This window comes from Myodes glareolus, chromosome X (genome assembly GCF_982192425.1).
Source record: "Myodes glareolus chromosome X, mMyoGla1.1, whole genome shotgun sequence".
Lineage (NCBI taxonomy): Eukaryota > Metazoa > Chordata > Mammalia > Rodentia > Cricetidae > Myodes > Myodes glareolus.
In genome coordinates this window covers 33,952,266-33,977,266 of record NC_142053.1, presented here as the reverse complement: position 1 = coordinate 33,977,266, position 25,001 = coordinate 33,952,266, and the positions used below count along the sequence as shown (strand labels likewise).

The following is a 25,001-nucleotide window of genomic DNA, read 5'->3' as shown; positions in this document are numbered from 1 at the left end:
CACAAAAACAGATACTGCTGATTACATATAATGAAAAGCCCAGAAAGAAGAGGGATGTAGGTGGTCAACAGGGACTTCAATCATAGCTAGAAAGCATTTGTATATTAACTAAAGTCATTAATTTTAATTTTGACAAGCAATAAAGTAAAATTGCATAAATAGAGCACTCTCCTAAAGAGATAAGTTCAGTACAGAAAAAAATGAAGAAACAGCATGTCTTCAAATAAAAGGTAAATTGAACAAGTCATGGAATACTGCTTTATGGATAAATTATGTAATAACAAATACATGTTCTCAATGTATCAGATAATACCGATAACATAATATTAACTTAAAATGTCAGAATTATGAATGATACCTAAAATGATCTCAATGTTGATGTGTAAAAAGCTTACTATCCACAAAGTACTGTTAGTAGTTATTTCTGGCTGATGAAATGATTGTTTTCTTCATTAGTCTTCAGTGTTTTCTGAAGTTGCTACAACTTGACACCTATATTCTTATTTTATATTGCTTTCCTGATTTCCTTCGATCTTTTGTTGCAGGCGTGCCTGTGTGATTCGAGGCCAAGTGGTAGCTGTGGACGGAACCCCTCTTGTGGGAGTCAATGTCAGTTTCTTGCATCACAGTGATTATGGTTTTACCATCAGTCGGCAAGATGGAAGGTATGCCTTTTGCTTCTGCTCATTGTAGAAGCAGAGTACTGACATTTAGCCATAGGTAAAGCAAGGATTCACTCAATATGACAGGAATAGTGAGACCCATTTTCCTTTTCGCTATATCTAGAAAAGCAAATAGTGACATTTATTCCTTCTCTTTCCAATTTAAGTCAAGCCAAATTTCTCCCATTACACTATTATTTTCAAGCCCTCTTGAAACACTGAGCATGTGGTCCTTTAATTCCATTTACAAATCTAACCTCAAATTTTTATGAGATGATGCCAATAATAAATGATAAAGTCTGGAATACATAGGCTGTTCTTTCCCAGTAGCCCTAAAAACATTTCAACTCTTTTATAAATGACCATGTAGAAAGATTTCCTCTAAAAGTTCGAAATTCCATCATGTTAATTAAGGGCTTCCCTGCTGTTTGAAGGGTAGCTGAGGGATAGCATGGTAGGATTGGCATGGGCAGGGCCTGGCTTTGATCCCTAGCATCACAAAAACAAAGCACCCTTCTGGGTTACCTATTTCCATAGTGACTCAACTGATTTGCTGCCAATCATGGCCAACCCATATAATGATACTGAGTTAATATCAAGAAACCAACCCTCAGACTTCTAATGATTTCTTAAGGTTCTCTGAGGCCTGGGAAGCATGGCCTCAAAGTTAAGCCTTTTCACTCTGAGAAAGGATTTTCTCCCAAAAACATTTTTGCTGCTGTCACTTAGACAGACACTTGTTCAGAATCCTTGAGTCAATAGACTTATGTGTCCATCTTGAAGGTAGCTATTTATGACACTCAGGAACACTATAATAATAGTCTTGGGGTGCCCTAGTCTCCAGGTGGCTACCCTTAACATATCCCACTCATAACAAACCACTTCAATACTCACAAAAGACCTGTTGGCACAGATCTTTATCACAGTGTGAGGGACTATCTTATTTCAAGAACCTACAATCAAACCTTATTAGTCCTGCCCACTTCAGAAATGCTAATTGTTCAACTTGAGCTCTGCTGAATTTATTTTTTGAACTGCCTGTCAAGAAAATGTGTGTAAAAATTAAAGGCCATAAAGAGAAGGTTTTTAACCTACTTAAGATAAGAGACTGGTTTCAGAGAGCTTAGAAATTATTTGTATGTAAATTATATTACTAACCAGTCATCTAGTTATTATAACAAGCTTCACAAAGCTGTTAGGGAAACAATATTTCCTGTCAAATAGTCCATAATTAGAACTCTCTGTTACTTCAAGCGGACCTTTCTCTCATTTGGATTGAATGACAGAATTTTGCACATTCACTTACCAGTAACTGATACATGAAACTACACTCTGTCATGCCAGTATCTTGAATCTTGCATATTAATTGAGAAAAGAATTGTTTGACTTCTTATGTCCTGTCATGGAGGTGTGATGGGGCTTCAGCTTCAGTCAATGCTCCATTTTGTCTTTATAAAAAAATCTAAAAGACTGTTGATGTCTAAAATATCTAAAAGCTTCTATTTCCAGACTACAGACAACATTAGAGAGAATAATTTTTGTTGACATTTGTACACTTTGTATTTAAAATGCCAAGACCCTCCTCTGATGAGCTTTCTGTGAAAAACAGGTTTATGTAAATTAGAGATACTAGCAAGAGTACCCTCTGGCAATGACATTCTTCTTAGGATTCATAAAGAGTGTATACGTTCAAAATATGTACCCTAAATGCCATCCAGACTGTCCCATTAGCATTTCTCAGACTTAATGTGACTGTGATAAGATTTTCCTTTTATATGTCTGCTTGTTGCTACATCAGACTAAGAACATTTCTAAAGTACAGTATCATATGTAAAATACATCCAAAAATAAAGATTATAGAAAAGCTGATATATCGTGTAGATACCAAGTAAACAGAGTGTGAGGTACAAGATTCCGGGAAGTCCCTATGTCTTCATATATCAGTCCTACAAATCTACTGCAGTGTTTGCAGTTCCTGCCAGCACTATCCCTATCTTGGGGAACTCACTTCTGCAAGCTTATGTCAAATAACATTTCTATGTGGACTACAGATTGTCTCCATTATTAACAAATTTCAAATTGACAAAACCTTTTCTAGAGACATGGAGAAGAGACAGGATATGAGACAAATGCACTATAAAACAAAGCAAAAGGAAGGATGATGATAGAAGACTGAGACCTCTGTCTAGATGCTCAGCTAGAAGTCGATATACTCAGCTAGAAAAGGAAAAGAGTGACAGAAAATAAGTCCACTCTAAAGAAAACAAAAATTTATATTAGTGTTTCCTGTATGCCAAATATGTTTATTAATGTCATTATCTTCCTCTTCATAATAGCCCCTATGGGTTATTATATCTATTATTTATATCTTCTCCTTTTGGAGAAAGGCAAAACTTACTGAGATTAATACAGGTGGTGAGGATAGAGCCTAAGATTTCAACTCAGTCTACCTTGTTCTTTCAATGATTTACCGCCTTCAGTTTAGAAATAGAACTCAAAGTCAGTACACGGCTGAAATATCTTTTACAAGTAGGTTCCTGAGAAACATTAGATGTTTCAGGAACCTTCTGTCAAGGTTGGAAGATAAAGTCAGTCCCCTCTGATCCACCCTGATTGATGGATATCATAAGACATCATAGAGGTTTCAATAATTTTCTGTCTATGAACAAGACTGGTTTGACATCTTATAGATTGATGAAAATCTGTAAACAACCCTTCGTGGGGCTTTTACACTTACTGTCATATAACATGAAAACATATTCTTAGTAATATATAAATAGAAGGGATTTTGGATAAGAAAAATGTCAAAGAAAAAGTTATTCTGAGGTAATTCTGTTTGGCATTGCAAAGGTTGACATTAATTTTAGGGCAGAGATCTGCCTTCTGCTTCCACGTCAATGAGTAAGCCAGACAATATTTCCTTTGTACAGCCAGGTGGGAAGAAGGGAAATGAGAGTCAATGCTCTCCAAGAAAATAGAGAAACCAGAATATTTATATGTTAAATGTAGAAAGATCTAACTTAATTCACATACATACATACATATGTATATATGTCTTTGTTTTATTTCCAGAAATAATGCATTCAATTACAACAGTAGCTATAAATATATAACTACAACTCGTGGAGATATAAAAATCAGTCCAGGCAGAGTTTAATATGATAGAGATGATAGAGTTAAAACTCAAACTCCATATATATATATTGAGAGAGAGAGAGAGAGAGAGAGATTTGAATTGATTTCAAGAATTGGACTGATTGTGGAGTCTGCTCATCTAACATCTATAGAGCAAGTTGTGCAGGTCCTGAGGAAGCTTCACTTAGTTTTGTTCTAAGTCTTTGGAATGGTTGACTAGGACCCACTCACATCATCAAGGAAATCTCTATTACTTAATGACAAGTGCTTGTAGAAATTTTCCTTATCAGCAACGTATCTCCATACCAAAATATCTCCATACCAATATTTAAGATTTATATTTGGTTGAGTAATCAAGTTTCGGAGCTTAACCAAGTTGAAACAAATACCATAAGAAGCCTAGAGGAAGTTTTGAGAAGAACTCAAAAGGCAATAACTCTCCCTGAAAGTAATCAAAAGCTAGCCTACAACTTATTTGAATTGCAACAAAAAATGTGTAGAAAATTTAGTAGGAGAGTACATCTAATTTGAGGACAAAGCTAACATGTGCTGATTCCCAACTATGTATGTACTTGACACTTAAGTGTCTTATTTACAGCAGTAGCTGTAAATATAAATTTATCATATTGGATCCATTATGAATAATATATAACTACAGTTCATGGAGATTTAAAAAACTAACTCAGACAAAAGGTTAATATGATAGGGATGAGATCCAAACTGAGATGTATTTAAAGTCAAACTCATTCTTCCCACAAAAATGTGGCTGCTCTGTTTGCTTACTCTTTGTAGAAATGCAATATTTCCTAGATAGCTATGTTATTACTTGGATAATCTACCTTTTGGGTCTTTATATTTGTTGTTGTTATTGTTTGTTTCTTTTTTCAATAAATAAGCACTCTAGACATAAGGAGTTAAGACTTACTGTTTGTACAAAGCAAGTGCATTTGGCAAAGGACATGAGGTCAATTCTACATAAAGGGTGATCAAAAGAAAAGATTTCTTGACAAACAATATTGGACTTTCCCCCATGACATTTGTCTTAAACTGTTTCTATGTTATCATGAATTCATACTCTCTGTCTAAAGTACAAGCTGTTTGGATTTTCTTCTTAAGTTCAAATCAAGATGATTTCCTAACTTGATTCTTAAATTCTCCTTTGGGAATACATCTTAATATTACTGCTACTTTACTAAAGAGGCAACAACAAAGACATAATATTATCCATCCTTGGCTACCAGTCATTCTCTTTACCTGGAAAATTTCTTCAACAAGAGATAAATGATGCTACTTGACTTACCCTAATAAATATCACATAAAGGAAGTGTTAAGATGTCCATAATTTAGTCAGTTTCTCTATCAGGCTTTTTAGCATTGAAGAAGTGTTTTTACTGAAAGACCTTTTCTAATTTAGGAAGATACTTATATTGTTCCCTTATGTACTTGCATTGCTTTGACTATTAAGGAGTATCATATTGTCTTTTATTCATTTTTAAGATATAATGATAATGATTCATCATTTTTGTTACTTTTTATCATATTCCACCTTTTTGAGTGCTTTCAAGTACATTACCTCAAAGACATCATTATACTTAAAAAAAGAAGTGAGGTGGAACCATCAGTGCAGAATGAAATGAAATCTGAGGCTTTTATGCTCTGACACAATAGTCTTGTCAGGGACCACTTCTGTTGCGGGACATAGTTGGCTTACAGAAGAGATAGTCTTCTTTTGTTCAGAGATACAGAAGAGCTAGAGGCGGAGTTGAGTAGGATGAGTTACCAATTGTCTTACAATAAGAAGTCAGAATCAGAAATCCTAAATATGGAATTCAGGCACAATCAGAAGCAGGAGATGGTTGTCAGATGCAGGAGGTTCATGCATGGTTTAGTTCAAATTTCCCTGAACACTTTTCCTTTGTTGGTATGTTTCTCCCAAAATTACCTTAGAGACACTGTCTAATTTCTGACACTATATTTGTATCCCTGAAAAAGACATTTAACCTTTGGCTCTTTCCTTTTATGCATATGTATAAAGAATATATGTATACATATACTTGTAAATATATCTGTCTACTATATATAGTTACTTATAAAATTTTCAGGATGAATATGCATACTTGAAATACTGCAAAATTTAGCTAGTCATTCTTATGTGATCCTTAACACAAGCAAAAGCAGTAATGTCAAATTTGGCTTTATAAGAAAAGCTTACAATTATTTGGTTTAAGACAATATTAAAATTGTTTTTTTAAGTCTGGTGAATATCAACTACTGGTACAAAATCCCATATCAAAAATCTACTGAGTGATAAAAAGAAATCATCCATGAAATGAACACTAAGTGAATAGAAATTTATAAAACAGAAAATAAAAGTGGTTATAATTTCCTGAAAGTAAGAAATAAAGCTATAATTGAACTATTTTTATTTTATACTTGAACTGCTCTATATTCCCAGTGTTTCTCCTAATTTTTCTCCTCCTTCCCCTCCTCCTCTTTTTCCTTCTCTTCCTTCTTTTGATTCTTCTTAGCTTTGACCTCGTAGCCATTGGTGGCATCTCTGTTGTCTTACTTTTTGACCGATCGCCTTTCTTGTCTGAAAAGAGAACACTCTGGTTGCCTTGGAATCAGTTTGTTGTGGTGGAGAAAGTAATCATGCAGAGAATTACAGCAGACACACCATCCTGTGATATTTCTAACTTCATCAGCCCAAACCCTATTGTACTTCCTTCACCACTTACATCATTTGGAGGATCCTGTCCAGAAAGGGGAACTATTGTCCCTGAACTTCAGGTAAGTATATTGGGCTCCAAAAGTATAAAGTTATAGTCATTAGGATGTTTAGCAGTGTATTATGACTAATTTTTTTCTCTCATTCTTACTGTTCCTAAAATATGGGTCCCTTAATTTTTTTTAAAAGAAGCATTTGAATGAAGTCTTTCTAGTATATTATTGGCAATGATATAATGCAGTATCTGTGGCCTGGAAATAGCAAGATGAACTAGCTGTCAAGAGAAATGCTCAAATTTGACCTAATTAATACGGTGCCCTAAAAAAAACGTGGTGAGCTGGCTTAATAGTGATAGCAGTATAATCAATGATTTTAGAGTGTTTGTGGTTCTGAAATTGAAGCTTCTTTAAAAATCAGCTTTTCTTCCATTGTGCGGGTTGTATTTATTGTTGTTGTTCTCGGGAGTCATGGAAGTTCTTGTTTAGCTGTATTTAGTAATGGTGGTTTTCAAGCCTTGAGTGGGTGTGCTTTGTACAAAATTGCTTCTAAGTATTTGAGTTTTAGAGTTTAGAGTACCTGAGAATTATTATTTATTGCACATTCAGTTTTAAGCCACTCCAACAGTCATAGTACCATTCCTAGACAATATTATAGAAACATTCTAATGATATTTAAAAGTGGATGTCAAATGAATGGACTTATACGTCTTATAGATCCAAAACTCAAGAAGTGTACTCCTAAGAGTTTAATGGACACTCCAGATTGAATTAACTTTATTACATCATAACAGCCACAAAAGCTCTCAGAATTCCCCACTAAAGACACCTCATACAAAAATAACCCTCTCTGGGAAAAGCAACACAAAGTGTTGACTGTCGTGGCTATTCTAACACTTTTTCTTAGGAAATAGGAAAAACAGGAAAGTAATGAGTATATCTAACTGGCATACTAATTCTTCCACAGATGTCACTAGAAAGTGTAGGTCTTTGTTCAACACAGAGGTTTTCAAAATTAGAATTATGTATTTCCTTATGAAAATAAATACTAAGGTAACAAATGAGTTAACTACTGTTAAAAAAATTAAAAAAAACAGTGGATAATTTTAATATGAGACATATAATGTAGAGGAAATAATACTGTACAAAGAATATAGAAGAGGGACAAAAAGAATGACTTGCAGTTAAGTACACTTGTTATTCTTCTTGAGCATCCAAGTCTGATTTCCAGCACCTTGATTTGGTAGCTCACAATTGTTCATAACCCCAGCTTCATAGGACCAGATGTCCTCTTCTGGCCCCCCATGGGCACCTGCACTCATATGCACATACACACACACACACACACACACACACACACACACATCATTAAAAATAAGACAATTTTTAAAGGCTTTACAAGAGAGAATAGGTCATTGGAAAAGTATGTGTTGCTTTGTATTTAACAGTCTGTTCTGTGAACTTTACATGCAAGTATGAAGAAATTGAAGGATGAAAGTACTTTGTTAATAATAAAACAGGACACAAACAATATTTACTTGTGCCACATCATATTAAATTTACTGAATAAGATGGCCACTTCAGCTATTCTGTTTTGAAAGATGAAAATGATGAAATAGAAGATTCAATTTTAGTTACCAGTTTTTGACATTTAGTTCCATCTGTAGTAATAAGCAAAAAGTAATAGCAGTTAATTTACAAAGCCAAATGGAATTTTCACTCTGAAACCAATGTTTACTCTAAGATTTATGGAGGAATTAGTGGGAATTTTCTTTTCTGTCATTGGTGCCAAGTTAGAGAAACTTATACCCAGCCGTTTGTACATACAGTCACAAAGAAAAATGTGAAAAAAAACTGTGATTAAAAATTTGACCCCCAGATCATTCCAAAGCTCCAATGTAAACAAACATGATGATTTCAATAAAGATTAATTCCAGGGATCCCACAATCCTTGTCATTAAATATCACTTGTTGAACCTGTTTCTGTAATCCTTCCTCTTAGGATACCCATCCTAAATAGGCAATTGATTTGAGATATGTGAACCAAGTAAGGAGATGTGTGTGTGTGTGTGTGTGTGTGTGTGTGTGTGTGTGTGTGTGTGTGTGTTTATATAAGAAAGAAGACCCCTTAATAGAGCCCAGAGGATGGGATTGCTTGACATTCAGCAGTGTGATCTTTCCCAACTCTTGCTAAGCAAGTTTTGGAACACCGATGAAAGAATAAAATTGTTCTTTACAGTCATGCCTGGCGGTAGAAGATGAGAGCAATCTGTAGCACTGGCTGTATTTCTCATTCTCATTCAGATTTAATAGAAAATTGAAATTTTGGTCACCCAGTCTCCTAAAAATCTTGGAATACATGACTTGGCATCAGTAGACCCCAGTATTCACTGGCCTTTAGTCTGGTTCACAGACAGCAAAGCATATGTTAGCTTCCTCTACCTGTGGCCACTGGAGAGCTAATTTTTGTTTTGTTTTGTGTGTGTGTGTATGTTTCAATTTTAGGTTGTACAGGAGGAAATCCCAATTCCTTCTAGCTTTGTGAGACTGAGTTACCTGAGCAGTCGAACACCTGGGTATAAAACTTTGCTGCGGATCATTTTGACACATTCAACGATTCCTGTGGGCATGATTAAAGTACACCTCACAGTAGCTGTGGAAGGGCGACTCACACAGAAGTGGTTTCCTGCTGCAATTAATCTTGTCTACACATTTGCTTGGAATAAGACAGACATCTATGGACAGAAGGTTTGGGGCCTGGCAGAAGCTTTGGGTATGTTGAAATATTTCTGTTTAAATAGCAGTATTTTGCTTACAAAACAGAACGTACTAGATATGCTTTAATTTGAATTTGGAATATTCAATGCTTTTTCTTCCAGTTAAGGAATATTAGGTATTCTTTTTCATGTAAATACACATTTTAGACCTGCTTCAAATTCCACTTTGATATATTGTTGCTTAAAAATTATTTTAGTTTCATGATAGCAACATACCACAGGAATCACACAATATCAAATTTATCTTATAACTGTCTCCAGAACTGAATGTTGCCTTCTAACAGTGACCTTTGGTGTGGTGTTCTGCAAGCCTTGTTTTTGAATTTGACATTTAGACTGTCATTCCCACTTAGAAACTACAAAATTCTAACATATAGGCATCTCTACTTGTTATCATTTATGTCTAAGATGGTTATACTCCATTAACTTATTACTTCTGTAGGTTAAATAAAAAACACCATCCTGATTTCCTATTTCTTTTGATTTTCTGTAATCTTGACAGAGAATGTTACCATATAGACTAGAAATCTAGGGACAGATTCGAAGCTGAATCTCTGGAGGAGCTGTTTTCACATCCTTCCTTGGAGGTGTTTGCTGTGATATAATCCCACATAGCTAGGCAGTACGTTTCAGACTATAGTGTATCAAATTTTTCTACTTTTTCCAAAGGAAAATGAAAAGATCTGGTGTCTTTTCTCTGCCTAATTAAAATTCAAATATAGGACTAACAATATAATCTATGTTAGACTTTATTAGAATACAAGGAGTATGGGCAGGTTTGGATTACCTCAGTCCCTTCTTCAACAAGATTTCACTGCTTCCCCCAACAGAGACTGGATATTATTTATCAGTGAGCGTACCTCTACTGCTATACTACTGACGTTCCCTTTCTCTCATGTATTCAACTACTATTCTGCTGACTTGATTTATCTTGCATTCAGATTCCTATTCAAAAGAATATCAATGTACATCAGTCAATGTGCAGCATAGAAAAACTCTGCAATGCCAAACTCTACCAGCAGGCTAATTTCCACTACACTTCTGGCCAGCCAATGCTCATTCCTTCTTGAGTGTAGAAGTTACAAGGGAGTTCTAGAGCCAAACTCCTTCTCTAGGTTCAGTCTATTTTCCTAGTGAGTAGTCAGCTGTCTCCAAACTCTCGCTGATCTCGTCGTCACCATTCTCTCCCTTGCCCCTATAAGACAAGAAGACCTCACAGTACTGTTCAGTACTGTCAGTCTGATTGCTTTCCACTACTGTTTTTCCATTAGCTTTGCCCATACTGTCACTCAAACTCTTAGTAAGCACTGCCTGAGTCCTTCTGTGACCATGACTGATATATACTCAAAGCCCCATAATCGCCCACTCCAGTGTGTTATGCTAGGCAGAATAACCCAAAATTTCTTACATTTCTCTATAGCTTTTATCTTCCAGTTCTTTATGAACCTCCTTAGACCCCTGCTGGATGTAAAAGTTAGTTTAGTTGTTGGTGTTGCCATTAGCTGTTATTTTCTTAAGGTGTAACATGCACAAATTTATTCGACATCCTGATGAAGAGCTAACTCTTATTATTTCTATTATTTCCTCACAAGGTTTATATACATGAAGCTGAACCTGATTACATAAAAATAACAGCTTTGTTGGGACATATTTACATACCATAAAATCTTCCCGACATTTATAGAAGGCAATTTGCACAGTTCAAATGTTCTGCAACCATCACCAATATCTAAATCTGGATCATTTTTTGTCATTACCCCCCACAAAACCGCTCAACACATTAGCAGTTGTCTTTCTACCTCTCTCTCCCTTGGCCCTGGAATCTAATGATCTCCCTTCTGTCTTCCTATGCTCCCCTAATTTGTATTTTTCAAACTGATAGTACCACACAATAAGTGGTCTTTTGAGTTTGACTTCTTTCACTTGGCATAACATTGCCAATGCTCATCCATGTAATCACATATAGCTGTGCTTCCTTCCATTTTTTGTGACTGATGAAAATTCTATTATAGGCATATACCATACATGTTTGTCATTTTATTAACTCAAGGACATTGGCACTGTTTTCACTTTCTGTCCTTTGAGTAGTGTTCCTATGAATCTTTGTATACAAGTATTTATTTCAACACAGGATTTTAATTCTTTTGCATATAAACATAGATTTCTGGACAGTGTGCATACTATGTTTAAATTACCAAGAAACCACCTAACTCTTTTCTTCAGTGACTGCACAATTTGTTTGAATGTGTATGAATATGTGCTAGTATTCATGGGTACGAATGTGTATGGAGGTTGATGTCAAGGATCTTCCTCAATAACTCCCTGTCTATTGTTTTTGAGATAGTATGTATCAATCAACCTAGAATGCACTGATCTGGCTAGTTCACCTATCTAGGAAGCCCCAGGGATCCTCCTGTCTCTACTTCCCAGCATTGTGATTATAGCACCAAGCTTTGCATATACAGTTACAAGATTGAACTCAGGTCCTTGTGCATGCATAGAAAACATTTTATTGACTGAAGTATCAAGCTAGCCTCTGACTGTACCATATAAGAAACCTCATTTTATACATGAATTGTATCCCTTTTTTTAAATATCACCATTGATAAATATTCTACACCTTCTTTGTTCTCGTTAATCATCCTCAATGAGGGATTTACTAATACATTTACCTATAATTAAGGAAACATGTAAACCACATATATAAACATAAAATAATGTGTAGACTATGATGTTGACTTCTTCATTCATATTGTTCACCCGTTTGTCATTCTGACTGCAAAACAGCATTAATTAAAATGCCATCTGGGAGATTTTGGAAGGACTAAAGGGAAGGGCAGACCTTTGTAAATGTAGTCTCAAATTTTTTTAAGTAAAATAGTATTAATATATGTTATTGGTTCTTTTATAATGCTAGTGACAATAATAAAAGCTATGGGTAATGAAATGACTTGAAAATACCCAAAGTGTAAAGCAAGACAATGGTTCTTTATACACTTAAGGGAAAACTTTCAGAGTAGAACAAGGAAACTGGCAAAGCTCCCAAAGAAAAGGCCTAAATAATTGCACAAATAGTAACTAACGTTAAAATATAGATTATTTGCCTTGTAGGGAATGTCCCTGTTAGTCATGATTTAAGGGACTGGTGACTAAAGAGACTTTATTTACTACATATCCTTTATCACCATCTCTTTTTTCTTAGCTTAAGAAAGAAAACAGGTGAATGTTTATTTCAGTATTCACCACATTTTAACACGTTTTAAAAGCATTTGGTTTGTAAAAAAGGTTAGTAAATAAGTAAAAAGAAAGCATCAATCTGTATTAAAGGAGAGCTCTAGTTTATCTTATATCTATAGATTTCATCTATAATATATGTTAGCATTAATCTATAGCTTAAGTATATTCCTGACTTATACTAGCCTGTTATTTGGGTTTTCTTTTCCTTACAATAATTTTAATATGTTTAATTAAAATATAATTTGATCACTTTCACTCCTCTCCTTCTTCTAGTCCCTTCTAGCTACTCATTCTCAAAGCCCTCCCATGCCGCCCACTCTCAGGTTAATAGCCTCCTTTTATTTAATTACTCCGTGCAATCAAACAATACAAATAAATACAATTTTCTCCCTCAATTTTTTATGTTTGTGTGTATATGGTTTCAGGGATGACCACTCTGCATTGGACAACCAATGGGGGGGATCTTATCCCTAGAACAAGTAAATTCTTCTTCCATCATAGAAAATAAGATAATTCTCTGATAATGGTAAGGCATCTGAATAAGTGATATAATGAAATTGGTGGGTCAACTACTCTGAAGGATTGTGAACCCCTAAAGAACACACCAAAAAGTTCAAGAGAAAAACGTATGGAGGCATTTTTATTAAATGTGTGATTATTGAGATTATATGTGCACATCTAGAACATACTCTGCACACTTACTTGAAAACATGGCAATATTTTAAAATTACTGTACTACTATGAGTGTAAATAGACAAAGTTTCCCATCAAATAGTAACAACGGTGTTGTATACAACATTGCTCAGATTGCTTTTAAACTCAAAGTGCTTAATGCAGCTATTTGGTAACATAAACATAACCACCCCTCTATAAAATGTCCACCTGTCACTTCTGAGTATATTAAGCTACATGACCAAAGAGAATTAAAATTACAAACAAATTTTAGTTTGCCAATTAGTTTTGAATATATGATTAGAGATTGCTCTACTTTGTCTAGACCACATAATATCAGAAAGGTCTTGAAAATGAGAGAGATGGAGAGATTCGAGTTATAGAATGGTATACCTATGCAATAATGACATAGAGAGACAGATAAGCAGTGTCTATTTTGAAGAAGGGGTATGGAAATCACAAAACAAGGAATATGACTGGCTACTGGGAGCTAGTTGGAAAAGACAGATATGGGATGTACCCTTAAAGTCTGTAGATGTTAGTTCATTTCTGCTAACATCTTGGATTTTGTTCATTGGGACTTATTTGAGACTCATGACTGCTTCAGCTGTAAAATGACAAATTTATTTTATTTGAATTCTTTTAGTGTATGACACTTTTTCACAGTTGCAATAGGAAATTGATATAAGCCTTTCTTTCCATCATTCATAATGTTCTAATTATAGCGATGATTTTGATTAAGACTATGACCAAGAAGGACTTAACTCTTGTTCCTTCTCGTACCAATTAGCTGTCAATCTCTGGCCCATCTATTTCAGGATGATGGACTAAGAGGAGTCCAAATTTAAATAAGATGAATTTTAAGTGATGGAGACTATCTAGGTTGAAATGCTGCTTAGTTTGAAATGTGGCAATCTTGCTTCCCATGTGGCTCAGCTGTGGGGTATTGGTATGATATCTAAGGGCCAGAATATCACAAAAGAAGAATAAACTATTGAAAGACAACCAAAATGGAAAGGGCAGTGTTTAAAATCCTAGGCTATCCCACCATTTTCTACAATGAAACAGACTTTGCAGCTGGTATAATACAAGAGTGAATAAATTACCAATGGGGATTATGTGGACTCTTTACTACAAGAAGTATTGGTGGCAACTGATAAGATTTATTAATCCAAGTACACTATTGATCAAGCAGAAGAAGAGTAAAACTCACCCTAAGGTTCACTACAAAAGCCAAAATCACTGATTCATCCAGCTTAAAGAATTTGTTGTCTGATTCATGGTCAAGACTGCCCAGCTGAAAACTCCATGTGAGCATTTGAAATGATTTGGACTCAGTGCTTCATTCCCTGGCTCGAAATAAATTATAATGTCTAGAAATCATTGTATTTTATTTAGTTTCCTTCCCAACTATATGGCTTGCAAAACAATATTTAAAAAGTCACTATTGTTAAGTTCATGGTGCTCAGAACTCTAGAGATGGTGTATTTACTGTGATGAGCTGTCTTGTTCGGGGCCTCTGATCTACATCCATTATGTGAATTTTGTCAAAAGAATTCCCTATGTCTGCCTGTCTCTGCATCTATTATCAATGTATAATAATGCATTCTGCTTGGCCTTCATTTTAATTAAATTAAACTGCAGAGGTTTAAAGTCCTGGAAGTTCAGGAAATCAGCCATCCGCCTTTAGGAGCACTGCTATAAACAATCCTATTTTTCTTCAAGGTTATTGGCAACAATGATTGCAAAATTATTTAGTACAATAGTTTGGCAAGAAAGAGTGGTGTTTCTGCAAGAACTAGACTTCTTAAAGGCTCACAATGCATAGGAGTCTGTCTAAATTGTGTTAGAGAGAAACAGGGGAACATTAATAGTAATAGGTGCTAAGCTATGGCTGCTTTGTGCACACAAAACATTCCTGAGAATGATGCTTTAGTGTTCATAAATTTTCCTTCAGTAAAACCTAAGCAAGCTGGGCAGCCACGAGAACAGTACCCACTGAATATTTTAATAATAAATGGGGAGTGCTTTACAATTTGCAAGGTACTTTCACATACATTATTTCATTTTAATCCATATAGCATTCCTGCTTGGTAGGCATGGCAAAATTAATAAGGCTTCCAATATCCCGAGGAAGAACCAGGTTCAGAAAGAGCCGAAAAGCCTGTACAGAGCAGGAATTCCAACTCAGATCTTCCAGTCCTATGTGTCTTTTCTTCTGTCATTCTTGACCCAATGAGAGAACACCCCACCTTAACAAGCACCCAATTCTATGCCCCAGTGGCTTTCTGTCAGAAAAGCTAGCAGAGATAATAATCTCTCATCATTTCTTTCCACTGATGAATTCATAATTGCTAACTGAGAGCGGAACTGTGTTAGACTGTCAACTTTATAGGCACAGTGCCCAGGCTTTAAGTTTTTTAAAGGAACAATTATGTGCTTGCAACTTTAAAGCAAAGTATGAAAAGCAAACCAGAAAAATCACCACAAATAAAGTGAGTTAAGTGAGTGTCTGCAAAACGAAGCATTATGTCAGCTTTTCAGCTACTATTAATTTTTAAACTTAAATATGAAATGTTTACTGTGGGATGTAAGTTATGGCAATTTTAATATGAGAAAGAATCTCTAAAGTAAGAAAGTCTAGGACTTACCCTAATACTCTGGTAAGTAAGTACTATGTGTCCATTTCAGTCTGATTAAACTCATGGTTAGATCGTAAAGCTCATTTCATGAGTCTAGCAGCATTTTGGAATAATAGAATATAATTTATTAGCTAATAATAGGACAAAAGTGACAAGAACACAATAGAAAGTTTCAAAATATGATGCATAGGAACACTTTATTTCAGTTTGTGCATATATGTGTGTGTTACCATGCGTGTATATGTATTGTGGGTCCGAATCAACAAACTCTTTCATGTGACATTCAGGAAAAAATGTTTGAAGGTCATTTGTAGGATAACAAAATCTAGAGACAAAAAAAAACATGTTTTAGAAAAACATACAACTTACTGATCAAGTCAGCCTCTTTAACTATTCTTGCCTTCAGCTTCTTTCTCCCAACACATCTCCGGATATTACAACTATAGTCCTTCAAAATTGGGTGAGAACATACTTTATCAAAACTAGGTGCTTTTGAGAGTAAACGGGTATTTCTTTTCTTTGCAACATTACATCCCTTTTACTCAAGCACATTTTTAAAAGCCCATTTCCAAGGCAAGTCTCTCTCTTGAATCACCTACCCAAACAAAATTGTCTAAAAAATAAAGGATAGCAATCTTTTGTTTTACTTTTTACTGGGTGAGGTTGAGAATAATTGTGGTTCTTTATTTTTGATAAACTGGAAAAACAAGTGACTCCAGCCAATCTGACCTTCTTTAAATTTCACAAAAGTGCCAAGTACCAAAGTGTTCAACACATGTTACTCTTTCTGCCTAAAATGGTTTTCCTACACAGATAGTTCCCCCCAAACTAATGCAAGGTTAACTTTCAATTTGTCTGTGTCATGATGTTACAGTGGCATAAAAGCGATGTGCATTTAGTAAGAGCCGTACTTTGAATTTGGATATTTTCCCTGTCTAGTAATATGCAGTAGTACCACACACTCTGGTGTTGCTGGGAAGCAGCAGAAAGCTGTACTTCCCAGTTAGTCACTGAATTAAAAGGGTAAATAACTGATCTTATGTAGTGAGCTGTCTTGCTAAGTTCTGAAGTACACAAGGTTAAGTGTATTAAATGCATTTTTTACTCCAAATATTTTCAGCTTGCAAACACAAGCCCTTGTTAGTCAAGGTGATCCTGTGCAGTACCCCTTCTCCTCTTATCTGTGGTTTCACTTTCCTTGGTTTCAGTTACCCAGTGAACTGAAGTCTGAAAATGTTAAGTGAAAATTTCTGGAAATAAATACTCCATGCCGTTTTAGACTGCATGCCATTCTGAGCAGCATAATGATATCTCTCACCATTCCATCTTGCCGAGACAGGAATAATTTAGGGCAGGAAGATGGCTCAGCTAGTAAACTGCTTGACATGCAAGTCTGATCACCTGGGCTCCATCCCTAGAACCCGTGTAGAGGTAAAAGGGGAGAGATGACTCAACAAAGTTGTCCTCCAACCTCTATGTGATTCAATATGGCACATGCACAAGTGCACTCACACATTCACACACACACACACACACACACACACACACACACACACACACAGCATGCTTGCATGGCAATAATAATTTCAAAAGCAAGAAGAGCATTCTCTGTTTGTCCAGCATATCCATAGTGTATATACTAATGGCCTATTAATGTCACACAGTAGTGTCAGTTATCAAATCAACTGCTAAGCAATTGGAGTGCTTGTGTTCAATTAATGGCTAATTTACTTAATGACTCCAAAGCACAAGAAGAGTTGTGCAAAGGAGACCCCACAGCATGAAACATGGAAAGACAGATTAACTCTGATTACTGTGTGACAATGCTGCAGGGCACATAGACAAAAACACCAACATAGATCTGATACCAGTCACAATTTCAGGCATCCAGTAAGAGGTCTTAGAATGTGCCCCCCACAAGTGAGGGAAACCTCATTAGGTAAACCTCTTCTCTTTGTCTCCCCCAACCAACATGAATTCCCTTATTAGAATCATTCCTAATAGTACATATTTTCTTCTTGTAACATCTATCAAAACATATGTAACAGCGAGTGTGTGCTATTAATTTTTCTTTCATATTTTTTGTTTCACTAGACTATGAGCTGCACCAAGAGGAATTCTGTTTTATTCTGTTTTATTCGTCCTCATATCCCATGTGCCCCATACAGTGCCTGTAAGCAGGAGGTACTCAATAAATATTGCATATTTGTTGAATGATTGAACAAACAAGTGAATAAAGTCAGAAGTGACCCTTTAGCCTTGCCTGTGTAGTGAAATGATATTGCTCCACAGTAAGAGGAATACACAAAGGCACTCACAAATTTGTATAGAATCCCAGAACATCTTTCTGGTCTTCATGGAACTAGACTTGATGAAATTATCCAGAAAAAAATTACAAAATTATATTTCAGTATGAAGCCTAGTATGAAACAGTTGAATAGCTACTCACATTCCTAAATGCCTTTTTTCTACTTGTCCAACTATATATATTTTAATATTATCTTGCATAACCCTTTTTGTGAATGGATAGAGTACATATCCTAAGTATTAGTAGTTCTCAAGTCAAATCCAGTAACTGGAGTAAGGACGATGTATCATGATCAGGTTGGATTTAATTTAGGACCACAGTGGTGGTTCAGCCTTGCAGAATCTATTGCTATAACTCACTATCTTAGAAACTTAAAGTTGAAAACGGTATGACTATTTCCACAAATGCTGAAAAGGCATTCAATAAAAACCTACCACCTGATGCAGACAGTATTAATAAACTGAGAATTACAGGTAAACAAAGCATTTCAGACAATCAGGCAGCATGTCAAATCAAGGAACCTCTGAGGTCATGCTATTTTATAATAAATTACTAGAGAATAGGAAAAGATACAACTCTGAGAACACTCACTTATTTACAATAGGTAGCATGTTGTCAACATAGTGTTGATCTGTTGTTACGGCTTTCATTTGATTCTTTGGGTGTTTTGTTTTCTGTCATTTTCTGGGTTTGTATTAATATAGTTTTAATAAAAAATATTTATTGTTCTATTGAATGGCTTCTTTGGAAGAAAAAGATTTTTATTTCTTGTTATTCTTTAAATGTCTACAAATTATTTCTAGATGTGTGCTTAGTTCATGAAGGTAACACAACTTTTTTCACTGACTATCAGATCACCTTTAATTATATATTACTTTCATAAATGCAAGCATTGTGAATTCTGAATCCTTAGCCTGAAGCTATTGAAAATCATCTGCTTCATCTTGTCATATTTCACAATCAGCTTCATTACATTGTATCTTTACCTTGACTACTTAATGTCAATCCCTTATTCTAGCCATTATAGATGAATGGTAGATTTACGAAACTAGATATCATGGACAATGTGGCCCCATAGCCTTCTTATAGTCCACAAGTGGCAAAAAATGCTGCCCATATAAGTAAAATGAACATTAAGACAGTTTTTTCAAATGCCTCGGAGAGAGTAAGCAAGTCTTTTGCATTCAGTTTTCTTTATATGCCGGTGGAAGATTTGAAAGAAGACTAACAATGAAGTCAGAGGTGTGCACCTGTGATCAGAAAACACAGCCCTCTGTGAAAACAGTATGTGTACAGGACAACCAGTGACTCATGCTTAGTGAATATTCACTTACTATCTCTGCATACATGTGAGACACAGAATACGGAAACGTATAACTTTAGATGGAGTTAAGGATGTCACAAAGGAAGGTGCCACATGGCTCAAAGAACGCATTTTTCCATATTGACTCTTTCCCAATATTTTTACAGCAGCATGGGGCCCTGTGCCAGCTCCTGTGAAGTATAGCCCATGACCCTTTGCCTACCTTTACCTGCTCACTGCCAGTCTAAACCACTTCTACAGCCCTTCTGAAATACTGGTGAATTAGTTTTTCTCTCTTATTATACTAGTTTTCCTAGCTCTACTCCAGAGTGCCAGAGGCTGAATCTGTGACTTATACAATACTGTGTTAATGATCCAATGCTATAGGGAAGAGACCAGAAACTGGTCATGGTCCAGTCTGCTTACTTAGCACAGCAGCTGTCATGGTACTGAACAGAATGTTATGTCAAGGCTTAGCATTTTTAGCACTGGATCCAATATAAACCACTTTTTCTGTATTTAATTATACAAAACACTGGGGCTTTAGTGCATTGCGGTCTGCTTCCGCGAGAAGCTGAAGATTGTGTTGCTACTGCATTTGCTAGTCCTCTTGCATTTGGAGAGCAGTTAAGCATCCTAGAGAGAAACTTTCCATTCTCAGAAGCCAATTGTAAGTTTCAGGATTAAGCTAAGTGGGCTGTGTGAGAAAGAAACCGTGCCTTGTTACTCTGAGCAAGGATTTGCACACACACAAAAAAATACACCAACACACAGCCATTCTCATTAAAGTCAGTTGGAATTTTGGACAGGTCTTAAGTATAAATTATAACTTTATTAGCTCATAGAGCTTTCTCAGGAGAAAGTAAATCTAATAAAAATTAGAGGGAACTTATTAAGTGCTTGCCTTGTTGCTATTTGCTGTGACTTGGGAGAAAAAAAGTAATATAATTGTGGGGTTTGCAGCCAATGCACTTTTTTGTTGCAGACTGGAGAGCAATTCAGAGAGCAGATAGAAGGCGGTGGAAAGAGTATGTGCATATCATTACCATTGCTTCGAGAACTGGTTAATTGATGCTTTATGTAAGCGTTTCCTGCTGCCGAGTTAGGATGATCTTTAACTGTTACTGAGAGGAAAAAAAACAGACTCTGCACCATCATCAGAGGTCACCAAGGCACATTACTTATTTGCAAAACTACACAATCACCTTCCGGAGAAGTGATTCTAGAGGTGCTTACCAGGCTTCCAACGTACAGAAGGCAGATCCCATAATTGCCAGACATACTGTGAGGAAAGAGATGAGGACTCTAAAGAAACTGGTTATTATTATTGCTGTGATTATTTATTAATCAAGACTTTTAGACATTGGCAATAGAAGCAGAAATCATGTCATTCTATACACCAACATGTTCTTTTATGTGTTCTCTAATCACCTGATCTTTCCAACATGAGACACATTGCACAACTTGGCTTGTTACATTGATCCTAAACTTGTAAATATCATGTAAGGGGGGTTCAATTTAGAATCATAGTGGTAATGATAAAGGGGAAGTAAAAAGTATTCTTTAATATATATGTCCTAAGTCCAGAAATATTATTTGGGTATTAAGACAAGTACCACCTAGATTGGTATACAAAATTCTGTGCATATTTTCACTTTCCAGAAAGAATATCCATGATATTGTTCACAAGATTCACAAGTAAATACTTCATAACCCATATTAGCATAAGAAGGGCCAATTTTAATGCCCTTCTTCCAACTTGGAGATGAAGAATTTGCCCAAGACCCCAAACTTACTTAACAACAGATAAGAAAGTCAAAGATTTTCTTCTCTTGATCTAAAATCAGCTGTTTTGAGTTGTTTTAACCAGTGTAAGAGCTATGATGAGGTCGCAGGAAAACTGTAGACAGCATTGACTAGCGAGATAAGTACAACCAGGCAACCAGGGATTACCTTTGAGGTTCCTTTTAGCTCAGAGATCCTATTTGCACCCATCTTCATAAATAGCAGCACTATACAGAGAACCCTCTAACAATTTCCATTTACAGATTACTTTCATTTTATGATTAGTAATTGTCCTTGCCTGCTGATCTTTCTTGATAATGTTGCTTAGTGGAGACTAAAATTACAAATGGGTTTGCAGAAACGGAGTGCTGCTCAGTAGGTAAAGGACATGGAGGCCTGACTTCTGTCACCCAAACCATGTAAATCCAGGTGTGATGGCTTGCATTGTAATCCTAGAACTTAGAAGGCATAAAGAAGAGGATCCCTGGATTAGCTAGTCAGCCAGTCTTGCTGAACTGATGAGCTAGCTCAGTTTGCCAATAGACTGCTCCCATCATCAAAAATAAGGGTGGGGCCAGCAAGATGGCTCAGCTATTAATGGTGCTGATAGCCAAGCCTGATGACCTGAGTTAGATGACTGGAAACAGCATGGTGGAAAGGAGGAGCTGACTCACAGATGTCCTCTAACTTCCACATGCACACTTGGAACAGGCACAAATACTTACATGTAGATAGATAGATAGATAGATAGATAGATAGATAGATAGATAGATAGATAGATAGATAGATAGATAGACAGGCAGACAGACAGACAGACAGATAGATGTTAAAATTTAAAGATAATAAGGTGGAGAGCTACTTTCCTGCATATGGACTCTTACATACACATACACAAGCAAATCAACTTAATTATTCTTCTGATCAAATAGTAATGCCAGTAACCAGAACTAATTTGCTTTCCTTTTTTATTTTTGACCCATTATGCTGCCATTGCTTAAGCACCTGCTTTCTTTGCCAGTTTTTATAACCAAAGAGCAAAGGAAGAACTGGACTCTCCAAGGACATGTAAAGATCTGGTAGAGGCTGGTACTGGAAAGCAGTATCAGAAGACAGACCAACTGGGTCTATTTTAAGCTGTCAGAGAAGTAAAAGCACCTTTGGGATATGCAGTGTAATGAGCCAGTTCTCTCAGGCTTAGAACATTATGAAGATAGAAAGCATTTTGAAATTCATAAGGCAGAAATTTGGGGTTCCGACAGGTAAGCAGGTTCACCAACTGAGAAAATGGCTATGACTTGGTATGCTTGGGCTATACATATTTCAGTAGGGCAGAAACATCCAAGGTACCGCATTCTGAACTTCCCATTTTAGAGGCATACTAGGGTTCCACGTTTAATGCACAACATCTGTGCTTCATAGTAGTTGGAGCCAAATGCTTTGGTGATGTCCCATTGGTACTCTATATGCAGAAACAAAAACATAATATACAGAACGTATAATTTACAGTTGCAGCTCTCTAAGCAAATTCACACCTCTTAGCAAAGTAAAGGCTGTTGGTATAGAAAATATATGAATTGACTAAATCAATTTTATTAGTTTCTTATATATTCAAGTGTTGTGTAAGTGGTTCAGCACTCCAAAGTCCATTTCCTGAGTGCATTTTATGCTCTAGAGAAGTGAGAAACAAGCTTTATCCTGTACTTCACCTACAAAAGTACTGAGAGGAATTACACAATGTGCACTTAATTCTCAGAGAGCATCTCTCCTTCGATTTACATGGCAGAATCTAATCAGATAACCCAGAATGAAGTTGAATGTTCACGTGCATATGGTACCTAGTTGGCTTTCACAGCATCCACTCATTTAATGCTTCATATATGAGTATATATATATATATATATATATATATATATATATATATATATATATATATACACCCAGTATCACTGGCTGGTCATTTTGGAGTAACTAATGCCATTCTATGTACAGTTACAAACTATGCCAGGTGAAAGTCATTTGCTATTAAATTTCACCCCAAATCAAAAATAAATAGCAAATATAATAACCACATAATTATCAGCCAGTGTGAACACAAAGTAAATATTTTACAGTTTTCTAATACGCTATTAACTCTTTCTTTGCAGTGTCTGTGGGATACGAATATGAGATGTGCCCTGACTTCATTCTCTGGGAACAAAGGACAGTCGTTTTACAGGGCTTTGAGATGGATGCATCGAACCTAGGAGGCTGGTCCTTGAATAAGCATCATATTTTTAATCCTCAAAGTGGTGAGCTACTTTCAAAACTTGTATTAAGACCAGTTTCCTAATACTGTCTAGTACACATTTGTTGTTGAAAATTTGGTCAAATGTAAGAGAAAAATCACCTTCAAGGATGACACTTAGACATGGCCAAGTTAATACATCTGCTTATAGATACTATAATTTGATGATGAATTTGTTTCGGTATCTTAGAATCAGAACACTCTCACTCATTATCACTTCTTAGTTTGTAATTGAAGCCTTAAGTAAATAAGAAAATCAAGCATGAGAAAGGATCACATGTATCTCCTGTGTTTACACTTATTTTACTACTCATTCAAACTCCTCCACTTACTTTTGCACTCTGCAAGAAACTGGTCCTTAGGATCTCCATCCTGATTTCCTATAAACATCTGCTGCTTGAAACTTTTCACCACAAAATACTGTTTTTGTCAAAAGAGGTAGTTTCTAAGAACCTGGACTAGGTCATACACTTCAGGTAGAATTTTCAGAAAACAAAATGAATGTGACTTTAGTTCAGCCACCCTTCTATTCACCCTATATTTATGGAATAAATCTGAGTTATTTTGTGAAGCAAAGATCTCTACTTTATAATTATGCCCATGATCTTGTTTCATTTGTACATGTAGTGAAAAATAGCCACACAGAAAGTTTGATTAGTGAAAATAACCAGACTTGCTCTACTAATAGAATGGCAAAAACCTATCTTAGCCCCAATGTGAGACATAGGGGAACAAATCTGTTGCTGTGTGTCACCAAGATACGTCCCCCTTCCCCTTGAAGGAAGATGCTAAGTTCCATTTCAAATTGTTTGTTTGTTTGCTTTAACTGTAAGGCTTCAAGCACAGATGTAAAATGTCAACTTTTTTTTTCAGTTGTCAAAAGGAGAGCCACAGTTTTCAGGGTACAAAAGCAAAAGGGCAGATATCACTTATTAAATTATTAGGGTTTTTTTTGTTTTGATTTGAAAGAGTTTGACATTTTAAGCAGCTGTTTCTTTTCCACTCACTTTTATTGGCGTATATAGATTGTCTCTTTCAAACGCCTGTCATTGACATTAAACACAAAGTGGAAAATGACCTCAATGGAACCAGCCCCCAGCTGTGTGCTCCCAGCCTTGTATCTTCTTATCATTTGCTTCACACAGACTTTGAAGCAGAGGGGAGCTATTCAGGAAGCTGGCTTTAGGAACCAGACATTCCTTACATCCCTAATTCACCCATAATTACTTTTTAGGTAATTAGGTATGAAGTTACTTCTGAGAATTTTGAACTGCTTTATTGAAGTATAATTTAGACACCATAAAACTTACCCATTTGAAGTGCACACTTAAATGATGCTTAGAAAATTTGTACTTGTCCTACGACCGCCAAAAACCACATTCAGGATATTTTATCCCAACAGAAATACCTCTTGCATTACCAGAAGCCTCACTAAGTCTCTGTTCTGTTTCTACCTTTCTGATAATTTTATT

The 25,001-nt window shown here is 35.8% G+C and overlaps 1 protein-coding gene across 1 annotated transcript in view; it reads left to right on the top strand.

Moving 5' to 3' along the window:
* Tenm1 (teneurin transmembrane protein 1) overlaps positions 1-25,001 on the top strand; it is an 819,764-nt gene that overhangs the window by 679,668 nt on the left and 115,095 nt on the right. The window contains exons 18-21 of the mRNA XM_085684917.2: positions 546-665; positions 6,326-6,587; positions 9,027-9,294; positions 23,390-23,533. Coding sequence (XP_085541043.1) covers positions 546-665; positions 6,326-6,587; positions 9,027-9,294; positions 23,390-23,533 — 794 coding nt within the window. The remainder of the gene's footprint in view (positions 1-545; positions 666-6,325; positions 6,588-9,026; positions 9,295-23,389; positions 23,534-25,001) is intronic.